The 12,019-nt window shown below is 38.6% G+C and overlaps 1 protein-coding gene across 5 annotated transcripts in view; it reads left to right on the top strand.

Moving 5' to 3' along the window:
* Positions 1-9,398, top strand: part of qkia (QKI, KH domain containing, RNA binding a) — an 84,359-nt gene extending 74,961 nt beyond the window's left edge. For 4 of the 5 annotated variants that reach the window (XM_044373995.1, XM_044373993.1, XM_044373994.1 and 1 more), the window contains exon 7: positions 1,431-2,153. In XM_044373995.1, coding sequence (XP_044229930.1) covers positions 1,431-1,540 — 110 coding nt within the window. In that variant the 3' untranslated portion in view covers positions 1,541-2,153. Of the gene's footprint in view, positions 1-1,430; positions 2,154-2,762 lie in introns of those variants that run through there. The other variant, XM_044373992.1, reaches the window with a different exon arrangement.
* The last annotated feature ends 2,621 nt before the right edge of the window (positions 9,399-12,019 follow it).

The following is a 12,019-nucleotide window of genomic DNA, read 5'->3' as shown; positions in this document are numbered from 1 at the left end:
TCTTGAACTTGGGCTGTGTGCTAATACCTGACGTTCCTCTCAGTTTCTCTGTCAGGAGTACAGTTCAATATGTGGGTGTATATATTATATTCATTCTCAATGGTGCTTTAAGCTCACCGCATCTGCTACCAAAGAGACAAGTGAACATCTATTAAAGAAATAGAGTCTGATACGAACGCCATATGTCGTATTGAGGCTATAGCGAACAAAAGCAAAGCTGTTTCACATATGAAGACAGAAGATGCCTTTGTCAGTAGCTGTCCAGCTTTAATTTGACACAGTGCTCCTTAAATGTTGTCATCTTTTGGCAGCAGCAGACACAAGTGTGATTTTAGCTGACCTGTGTATTTGAGGTGCCTCTGGGACTCATGTGTAGAACAGACAGGGGCAGCTGACTGGCTTTTCTCTCTTTAACTTGCAGGGTTACACCAGCTTAGTGCATTTTATTTACTCACACTATCGATTGGTGCCTTCAGCAACACAGGGCCCTGTGGAACACACTCACTCCTTATACTCACACACACTCTCATGCACTCAGCTTGGCTGCCTGCGCTACTATATCTAGCCGCCATTGGCTTCACTGAGAGTAAGGAAATGTTAAGCCATCTGCTGCTTCAGAGTAGTGTAGGTGGCCGCATAGTCATCAGCCAAAACTTGCTCTTAACTTGACAATGCCACAACAAAATCTTTGTTGAAAGTTAGAACTTACTTCAGATGTCCTCTGTACCTTTGGGAAGGCTTTTTATTTTTTATTTCTCAATTCCTGCACGCGTCACATTTTTGTAATACTTGAACATACAGTGACACGCAAAACAGTTTGTTTGTGTCATGTATGCTTATACGAGGCAGTGTCAGCCACTGCGAGGAGGAAGAAATCAGTTGTGACAAATATAGGAGGAGAAATGACAGCGTCTGCTGCCAGCGAGCAGATTGACCTGGAGAGAAATGGTGAAAGAGAAAATGAAAGAGAGAAGGGAGAGGCAGGTGGTGTCTGGCACTATTCAATTACCATCAGAGCTGTATTGGATTTTCCCACCTTTCAAAATAAAGAGACAAATTTCTCTCAGTCCCCCTCCGGATCCCACAGGAAGAATCACATAATATTTTCCAGACAGCCTCCATATAACTCTGAGCACTGTGGAATTTTATTACTTAAGTTATGCATTTTTAAATACCAAGTAAAAACTCCAAAAAGGTGTTGTTATTATTTTTTCTACTGCATTTTTCTACACATTAAAAAAAAAAAAAAGATGTGTGGTGTGTATATGTACTATAATCTGTATTATGTTGCTATTCTGTGTATTGTTGTATAATCCAAGCATTATAATGACAATGGTTAAAAATGTGAATGTTATTACTGTAAAAGATGACTGTTTTTTCCCCTGTTCAAAGTGAATGGTTTCTAACCTTGTGGACCTGTTACAATCTAGGTGCAATGGCTACTAAAGTGAGACGGCATGACACGCGGGTCCATCCTTACCAAAGGATTGTGACCGCTGACAGAGGTCAGTTTAGTCTCTTAGCTACTCTCTGCTATTGACTGATGCATTTCAATGATTATTATGCCTATTAATGCCTCAATGCCTTAGTTGGGAATTTGTATATTGTCTTTATTGTATTTTTTTTTTTTTTTCCTCTCCCCCCACCACCTTTCCTACCCCATACATCCACACACCAGCTAAATGGTTGATTGTGGTATGCACATTTTGTTTACATTTAGTACTTAACATATACAGTATACGTAGGCTGTGTATATTTCGAAGCTCAGGCAAAAACAGCTTTTGGTTTATGCAGCTGTGAACCCAGGACAGGTAGTACTTGCAGGTAGTGTTGATGGTGTTAAATGACATTCCTCTGACGTGAGATTATAGCCTAAAATGGGGCAGGCTTGTTCCCATACATGATTCATCTCCTCAGCTCATAAGGAGCAAAGAAAAAAGGAGAAGCATTTCTATACTGTATCTGAGAGCCCTAGCAGGCGGAAGACAAGTAGCCATGCTGCTACCAGGCACCATTTCACCTTGAAATTTAAATTTATTTTGGATTTTTATTTTTCTATGGAAGATAGACACGCACAGACATAAGCTGAGGTAGCTTGCATTCTCTCCAGTGTATTGCAAATATTGAAATAAAGCTAAAATACATTTTTAATATTTCAGTTGTACATGAGGTACTGTCATTTTATATTTGAGCATTTTATATCAAATGTATTTATGGTTCTTGTGTATATTTATATTATATAAAACTATACTGCTAAATAAAGAGAAAGAATCGGAAAACATCGATTCATCTATTCATTGCACATTTAACACTAGTCACAAGTTATCTCTCACATAACATTAGCTATTCGTAAGTCTCCTTACCACTAATCACACTGTTTGTAACTTGCACTCCAACTTGACAGACACTAAAACACTAGATTTTTTGTTATTTTGTTTGTCTGTCCGACCTCTCTTTGCTTCTGTTTTTTTTTTTTTTTTTGGTTTTGGGGGCAATGTGCGCTTTAAATAAAACCACCAAGCTACCTGATTCAGGGTGGGGGCTTAGTAGTACTTGGGATCATGATGTGACCGCGTCATGATTTATAATGAGATTAGCTGGGTTCATCTCATATTGGCAGGGGAATTAGGAGCAGGGGGCGACATAAGAGATTGCATTCATTTTATTGTTAAAATGATGTCATTCCAGTCTCTTCTTGCTGACACTAATATCCTTTCTATCTTTTTTTTCTGTTTGTTTTGTTTTTGTTTCTAACCACCTAGCCGCCACCGGCAACTAACACATGACCTTCTGACCTCTGAACTCTTCACCCAATGACGAGCCGCCCCAAGCCTGCCTGCTGATCAGTTAACTGGTAATTGCCTTTTGCTAGCCTCTCGGACGCAAGTGAGAGAGAGAGAGGCGCCTGCCCGTACAGTTACCCTAACACGTTCTGACAAAAAATAGAAACCAACGCAGAATCTTCACAGAAACACAACAAAACCCAACAAAGTTGTGTAATATTCATTTTTTCCCTCTGTTCATTGAGTTTAATTCCCATTCTTTCTCTTTCTTTTTCTTCATGAATCATATACTGGGTGGATGTTTGTGGTATTACTCATAAATCTGCACTGAATTATATAGCAATAAAGACCCCACCCGCCCTCCTTAAATCGCTCTGATTTGGTGACCTCACATGTACGAATCAAACAAAGGTCAATATCTATTTGACGCAAACCATTTGGTTTCAGAGATATGACATAATCCCGTTGAAATGTGCACCACCCTCCTCCCCCATCCAAAAGAAATACTTAAAGCCCCCTAACTGCTCCCACCCTGTTCCAACACCCACCTATTGGGAGAGAAAAAGAAATAGAAGGAAAGAGAACATACACTCACATTAACTTGTTTAATTTCTCTCATTTTTCACATGTAGTGCAGTTGTTGAGCTCTAAGATGTAATTATGAGCTGACACATTCTGGGTGTGCCCCTCAAACAGCTTTCTGTCTGTTTTTTAAAAAAGCATGGCTGAAATGATTGCAAAAGAAGCTTTTTATGATTTATGTGTTGTTTTGTTTTTTTTTTCTTCTGTCTTGTTTTTTTGTTTTTGTTTTGTTTTGCTTTACTTTTGAGTCATTTTCTCCACTTGATTTTAGCTTCTCTGTTCATATTTGACTAATTAGCTTTGCTTAAATTGACTAGCCAAAATAAGGCAGGTGGTTATCTCTGGAAAAACAAAACGCAATCTTATGTTTGACGCAGGCTGCTGAAACTAAGAAATGATGAAGGGCAAAATGGGAAGGTCATAATTTGGGATGATGGGTTTGTGTGTGTGTTGTTTTTTTTTAATTACTACTACAATGAAAGTAGGGTGTGCTGAGGCTTTGGGGACATTGGAGCAGTGCTTATAAGCTACTGACCATTGCTACGCCCCCATCCACACTACATCCATTATACAGTGCCTGATGTATTTAGAAAAAAAAAAAAATATCTCAATGAGTTAGCTGAGCTGTGATCGAAAAGACAAAAAAAAAAAAAGTATCAAGTGTGCATATTTAGCCAAAGGGTTTTCCAATGAATTATATATCTGCAATTATGCATCTGTCTCACAGAGGGCTCACTTTGTGATTTTTAGAGTTTGGAAGGGTGTGAATTTGTGGTGCCTGCCTTCAGCTGGAACAGACAGCCAGTCAGTTTAGATGATTTTTGACTCATTAATGCTCTTTTTTTTTTTTTTTTTTTTTTTCTGAGGAAATGAAAGCAGGCAATTAACACTAAAACAACCGACTCATTTACAGTACATTGCTAGGGGGAAGGGCACTTTGAAGTTCTGTATATACATGCGTCTAGATACCTGGCTTCTATATTAAGTTGTTTCATCAGCCACATTGCCAAAAGAGTGTTTATTTTGTTTTATTTTTCATTTTTTTGCATCTCAATATTTGGCCAATATCTGTTTCATGTGTTTTTTTTTTTATTTTTAACCCCGGTTTGAAATGTTACATCAGTCGGGATGTCAGGTGGGCATAATCTGAGCCTTCTTGCAAATTAGACTAATTATTTTTTGAGTTTTAATTATTTTAGTGATGAAACGTTCATTTTTTATTTTTTTTTAACACTTGACAAACCACCCAAAAGCGCATCCACAATGTGTCACACCTCCCTGTGATGGTAGTCTAGCTCCTGAGCCCACACTCTTTTGTTTAACTCTCAAGAAAAAAATAGGATGTGAAAGCCATGCCTGCCTGTTCAAATTGCTTTATACATACGTCTTATATATATATAAATATATATATATAAATATATAAAAATGTAGATATCTGTCATTGCATATACAAATACAGAAGAGAACAAAAAATAGATAATTTTACAGGGTGCTGGAGAAGAGAAAAAAATTAAAAATCTATTTTTGGCAATTTTAGCTTTTGATACTTTACTTGCAGATACAAAATCTGATGAAAAAAAAATAAAAATAATAAAAAAAAAAGTTTAAAACAGTATAGGGGAAAACAGAAAAACCGAGTGGGTGAGGAAAAGTGCTGTTACCCTGGATATGATTAGAACGGAAGATGAAGACCAAAACAGTCATAACCCTTAGAACGATGGCGAGGACGAGAGCGAGACAAGACGCCCAGAGAGTTTTTAAAAGGATCAAATCAAAGTGCCTTATCAACAGTGGTTTCTGTTTTCTGAGTATTCCAGTTGTGTTCAGTAATATCCAGCACCCACCAAGATGGCGCAGAGAGGAATGGCTAGTGTTACACGCTCTGAATAGTTGAGCAGGGTAGCTCCCACCATATAGTGGCGTTACCGAAGTTACTCTATGCAAAAAGAATAGCAGTCGTTTTTGACCAGCTAAATATGTGCCATGGTTTTGTCTTCCTGAAATGATTTTATTTTTTTCTTTTACTTGATGGCCCTTTACTCTGCTGTATGAGCAGGTTTCGTTCTCTTTTTATTTAGATTTTAAATGATCATATGAAATATTGTCTTTTGGATTTATTTTGGTGACTGTGACTAACTTCCTAGAACAAATTGAACTGCCAATAGCAATGCAGTAGTCTGCCAGAACATGTTTTGATCATGAGCTGAGAAAAATACATAATATTCAAGGGGATGGATATGAAATGGGAGGTCATTCCCGTTGGCGTTACGCCTGCTTGTTTCAACAGCTGCAAACTGAAAGCATCCAGTCCATGTCAATATCTCTCAATGTCAATTTGACAATAAAGCAAACTATCGATACAATCAGGAGATTTACAATGGACAAGAGAAGCGCTGAATAATGAAACGAGCAACTCTATTTCACAGCCAAATAGTTTTCAGTTATTGAAACAACAGACAGTTTATCGCTGGAAGGTAAAACTCATAATATTGAACTGAGGAATTCATAGATCCCGATATTACCCTTGGCAGTTTGTTTTTCTATTTATAGCTCTTTTCATCATGCTGTTACACCGAAAGGTCAATGAATTTTTCTTTTTCAGTGTTATTATTTTAAATTGAAATGCAATATTAAAGTGGAGCAAGTGATGGGTATTCAGCATTTGACAGTATTAAGAAAATTCCCTCTGCAATGTTACAACTTGCTGTGTCATTGTGAAAGGCTGGATAAAGTCCATCAGGTGAAAGGTTAACTCTATACCTACCGTATTCTCTCTGGCCTGCCTACTACATGTATGATAATGTAATTAACAGCCATTGTTACAGGTTTATAATGTATTTTTCTAATCTCATTTTATATGTATATTAATCATGTTTCTGAGTGCTTTTTTTTTTTTTTTTTTTTTTTTTTTTTTTAAATGAAACCCACTGCAACTTTTTTTCCCCCCCTAAACAGCCCTCTCTTCCTCCCCCCTTCTCTTTTACATCTTGAAAACTGTCTCTTGTGGGGAGTGTTGCCTTTTCCCTGTTATATTTTGTTTTGTTTTCTTGCCAATTCCCAGCTTGTTTAACTCATTAGCTACTTTATTAGTTTTCTTGTCATAAGTATTTTTACATGCTTGCATTTAGTTTTCATGGTGTATGCTGTTATTTTTCTTATTAACCTCTTGGCATTTATTTTAATAAAACATTCTTAGTAAGAATTTTACTAACTTGCTGATATTTTGTCTTGTGTTTTTAACCAGTTTCATGAATGTATTACCTTGGTCTGGTTCACGGACTAACACAATTAAAACTGGTGTCTGGCCACCACTTACACTGACTGATTGACACACACACACTACATAAAGACACACACACACATATACACACAGCTCTACATACAATCACACAACACACACACACATACACACACACAACCTAACTGGAAACTGCACGAGTTGATAAGCGTCCCTCACTCCCGCTCACGCATTCTCACCTCTTGTGCTGGAGAAATCTGCTGACACTCTTCATACTTGCCCTCCCCGCTCCGTTCCAACACCGCTGCTGTGTCTCATCGTCTCTGCTCAGAGACAACTCTCTTGTTAGTCGTCCTGTCCTTCTGTGTCACCGAACCTGCGAGACGGCAGGGAGTGTCGTAGTGTCGGGGTGTAAGCTGCACGTTACTTGAGGTCACTGATTAACTTCCTGGTCAGTTGTTCTCTCCTTGAACAAAGCACACTTTCCTGATTCGAGTACGATTTGTCTGTACACAAAGGTTACAACTCTCATAGAGTCTAAAAAAAAAAAAAAAAATCCCTGAAGATACAACATTTCCCACAGATATCCTCTTTCTCTAATCGTTCGGGATCTTTGCAAAAATGCTGCGTATTAGTCATCTCAAAAGGATTAATTTTACTGTGAATTATATAGAGCAGAACATCTCATCATCGCCACACATTGTAGACGTAGGGAGTAATTTACAACAAATTTATAGGACACAGTTGTGATAGTCTAAAGCTGTCCCCAGTCTTTCTTTTTTTTTTTTTTCTTTCTCTATTGCTTTTCCACGGCTTGTTATGCCTGGATAGCAGCATTACAGTTATCACCAGCTGTTGTCTGTTTGGTGAACACTTTCCCCCCATTCAGCTTATTGATATAACAGCTAATACTGGGCCATTTGGGAGCATCCATAATGCTTAGACACACACCAGTACACCATGCCAATATGAAGTACTTTGGGATCAACCTTACTATTCCTTCCAGTGTAAAATGCTGATATGGCTTTCAGCTAGCTAGTATTTATTGTTTTTTTGAAGGGGAAGGGGGGGTTGGGGGGTGGAGGGTTTTGTCTGAAACACTGCCAGTGTGTGTTGTTCATTCTACTGCTGTGTCAGTGCTCTCGTCCCTGGGTTCACTCAGCTCTCTTCTCTCTATTCAGCTTTCTTCCTCCTTCACTAATTCAAGGTATTGACACTGACACACAAGCAAAAGATTAACTTCATTAATCCTGATTATTACTTTAACCCACTGAGTGATGCCTACAGATTTTTTTTTTTTTTTAATTTTTTTTAATCTGCACAACAAAAACGACTTGGCCTTAACTGTTCCAATTCTCTTAATGTCCCAGCAAGCACAGAACAAGGATTTAAAGTGTCTAACATGAAATTTAACATTTGTCTCCTCTCTGAAATTAACTGAAATATTAATAACACCTGCTTGTACACCAGCAAGTAGAGACAGAGACTGGATTACTGGCAGCCAGCCCAAGTTGTTTTTCCCCCCCTTTTCAGTAACTACGCTTTTATACATTTAGTGTTGTCAGCCATAAGCTTTTTTTATTTATTAATGTAGGATTGGCTCTTCTGTACCGTAATGAGCAACTTGAGCTAAAAATCCGTCCATTAGCAGCAGATCTGTTTTTATGCTGTCACGAGTCTTGCCTTTTTATATGTCACAGAGGTTTTCAGCGGCTCGCCTCAAAACACCAAGCCGATAGAAAAGAAAAAAAAGAAAAAAAAAAAAGACGTTAAGTGGCAAGTTATTCTTCTGGAGCACAATGTATTACAAACACTGCCTAAAGTATAGCATTTGTGAGTTTAAAAAGTGCCTTTTTTTCCCTAAGATTGGAAAATAATATATTTTTGTACTTTATCATTCAAGTGCCAATTTGTCATTCTGTCTCCCTTTATCTCGCCAAAAGCTTTTTTGTTGAGCACAAAAAAACACAACTAAATGCCCACGCTTTTTTTTTTTTTTTTTTTTTTTTTTTTTTTTTTAAATCACTTTGAAATATAAACTGGGAAAGTTTGACCACAAATGAGGAATTTGGTCACAGATGTTTCCCTCCATTAAACTTTGGCTTAATGGGTCCTGTTTTCGATTTGATTCACTGAGAACTTATTTTTTTCTCTCTCTGATTGGACCACAGTATGCCGTAAACGACTGTTTGCATACTGCTGCCATCTCTGGCCGAGTTCTCAGTTCTTTCCAAATCTGTCGCAGGGCATTCAGTGTATTTATCTACTAACTGCCTTTTCACCTGTCAATCTTTTATTTTTTCTTCTGTTCTGTTTAACAAACATTCCTCCAATGAGTTAAACGGCAGGTTAACCAATCAGTATTGGTCTCAGTGATGTAGCACTCAGGTGGTTAAAGGGCAAATGCTACAAAAACACAGAATGAAACATTTTTAGCCCCACTGGATTTTTTTGTGTTTTTTTTTTTCTTTATTTTTGACTGTGATAAACATGCATAAAAAAAAAGTATAATACATTTTTTACTAAAATTATACTATTATGATATATACTGTAAGTTCCTCATCCATAGTGGTGCACTAAAATCTGTGAGATTTTTTTCTTTTTTGTGGAGTTGTAAGTTTTTATGTGAAGTGGCCTTTATTTTGTTTTGTGTTACCTTGTTTTTATAGAGGGTTAGACTGAGAATTTTGAATAGGGTATCAAATATGTAATGCCAGTTTTTGTTGCTCACACCAAAAAAAAAAAAAGGAAAACAAATGTCATGTGTGCAATAAAGAACCATATTTACAAGCTTCCCTCTGACTGCTCTACATGGACTGGTCCTTGCTTCTGAGCTCTGCTTCTTTATCGGTGACATCATGTCTTTGGATTTGCTCTGACTTTGGGCATTTTAAAGGTAGGTGCGGCGCATTTGCAGAAAATAAAATGTGAAAGTTCAACATTATCAAAATAACTGTGTAAGCTCTCAAAGTGAGATCAAGCCCTCTCTTGGATTTAAGTGTGATGTTGGTGAAATGTTGACCTTCTGTGAGGGTCACAGCTAAAGCTTTCTCTCTTGAGATGGTATTTAGCGGTGAAATCCATTTCTGGCTGAAGTCGTTCTGGTGTTTAAACTGAATTTTTAAACGTCTGGCCTCAGGAACAACTGGCACATAAGTACTCAGCATTTCACTCCAGCCTGTCGTTTTGCACCTCCAGCAACCATGCATGACAGATGACATGGAGTAGTGTGGCATCAGGTTAAAAGTCGATGCTTCTAACTGCAAACTGAACACTGATGGATCTATTTTAATAAAGGCTAATTTACACATTTATGCGTCAGCATGTCAGTGCACGCAGCTGCGCACAGTGAACTCATCACAGAGGTCAGAGCCTCTCACTAAAAGCTGTGTGTTGTACTGGATGAGCCACATACTGTAGGGTTTATAAGTGTATAAACAGCAATATTTCGGTCATTAAATGTCATATGTATACATTACATCTGTTTTGCAGATGCTTTCACAATGAAGTGCATTAAAATTCAAAAGGAAATGTCCAAATAAACCTAATAAAACCATAAATGTGTTTAGAGAGGTGTGGTGCAAGTGCTTAGGGTTTTTCTTTTTTCTTTTTTTTAAAGAAATGAGACTCAGATACTGGAGAATTAAATGCTTCAGGCCTCCGCCTGCATGCTTGAATTGATGAGTCAGTCTCAAATATCCTACATTCAAAAAATACATATCTGACACACATAGTTGTGTCAAACTGGTGGGTTAGTGTCCAAATAAAATCTCGTCAATGGCTTCTAATAATTAGGAGATGCATCAACAGATGTGTAGACTTGCAAATCTCAACTGTTGCTGCTGTCATTTTTACACCATCTTTGTCAAATTAAGGCTGGAACCAGAAGCGTAATCCCATTAACATAATGACTAGAGGTATGTGTGCTTATCTGGGCTCTGTTCTGCATTTTAAATCTGCACACATGCCAACTGGATACAAAGTGGTGTCTCTGTACACAATCAGCTCATGACAGATGCAGGTGGAAAATGAAATTCATCAATGTGGAAAACAAACTCCAGAGTCCCTCCATTTTTCCTCTCCTTATTTTGTGCTGTCAGTATATGAAGTTTGCTGTAGGCTACAGCGCATCCTCTCAGACTTCACCCTCATTATCAAACGCATCAAGTCAACTCTGGTATACTGGGGGGAGTCACGTGTATGTAAATGTGCTGAAAGAAGCAACAGAATTCCTAAACTTGCACGAAAATAAATGGATTCCTCTGGAAGACATTTACTGCGACCTGCCTTTTCACTGGGTGATTATCACATCCTTGTCAAACTGATGAGTCAGTGCTGCAGTTTTTTCCCCATTTGTACCAGTGTAGCATATACAACAACTACTGTACGGCCACCTGATAACTTATGACCTGTGAGGAGATGAAAGCCAGACAACTGTTGTCACATTGTGAGAGTGGAGTAGTTACATCTTATTCACAATCACCAGCCGAAGTCCTTTGTCTGAAGCAGTGCTACAAAAAAAAAAAAAAAGACTTTGAAGTGGACGTCTCATTACGGCTCAAGCTGGCAACTCTGCAGGAAAATATCCAACGCCAGGGACAAATCTTTTTTTCTCAGCTTCTCTCCATTCTCTCATCCTCTTGCTGGAGGACAGAGCCGCAGAATAGGACGGTGGGGAGTAACGGTTCACGAGGGGGGGACTGCTGGGACTGCTGGAAGTGACTTTAATGTCATGCAGGAAGCAGGGAGCGAGAAAGAGCGGAGAAGTGGGGGGGAGGGGGGGTGGGGGGCTGCTGATGGTGGCTTTGACCCCCGGGAAGATGCATCAAAGGAGCATTTGTCGCAGAGACCAGCTGGGAGTCTAATCAGAAAAAGAGAACTTGTGTGTGTATGTGTATGTGTATGTTTTTTTTTTTAAAATGGGTAGAGTGGAAGGGTTGCATCAGTAGTGACAGATGAACCAGCTTCCTGTGGAATGAATATAGGGCATTCATCAGAGTGCAGCTGTTTCTCTCTCTCTCTCTCTCTCTCTCTCTCTCTCTCTCACTGCGTGTGTGTGTGTGTGTGTGTGTGGGAGAGAGAGAGAGACAGTTGTTGCAGAGTGCACAGTTGTTGCAGGTTTCTAGCTCAGATCGATGAATGAAACTCTATAGTTCTTTGGGCACCTGTGCCCAGTGACACAGTCTAGCAGCTGGATTTTGTGTGTTGGCAGCTGATTGTGTGTGTGTGTGTGTGTGTGTGTGTGTGTGTGTGTGTGTGTGTGTGTGTGTGTGTGTGTGTGTGTGTGTTAGAAACAATAAGAGAGTGAGACAGAAAGACAGACAGTGCAGCGATGAGCAACAGTTTTATTTATTTTATGGTAAGAGAGTATTTCTCCTTCAGGAATAGGTAACTGAGTTGTGTCTGACTCATCTGT

The sequence above is a fragment of the Thunnus albacares genome, chromosome 15 (genome assembly GCF_914725855.1).
Source record: "Thunnus albacares chromosome 15, fThuAlb1.1, whole genome shotgun sequence".
Classification (NCBI taxonomy): domain Eukaryota; kingdom Metazoa; phylum Chordata; class Actinopteri; order Scombriformes; family Scombridae; genus Thunnus; species Thunnus albacares.
Note: the sequence above shows the minus strand (reverse complement) of the source record. Positions and strands in the feature narration are given on the sequence as shown.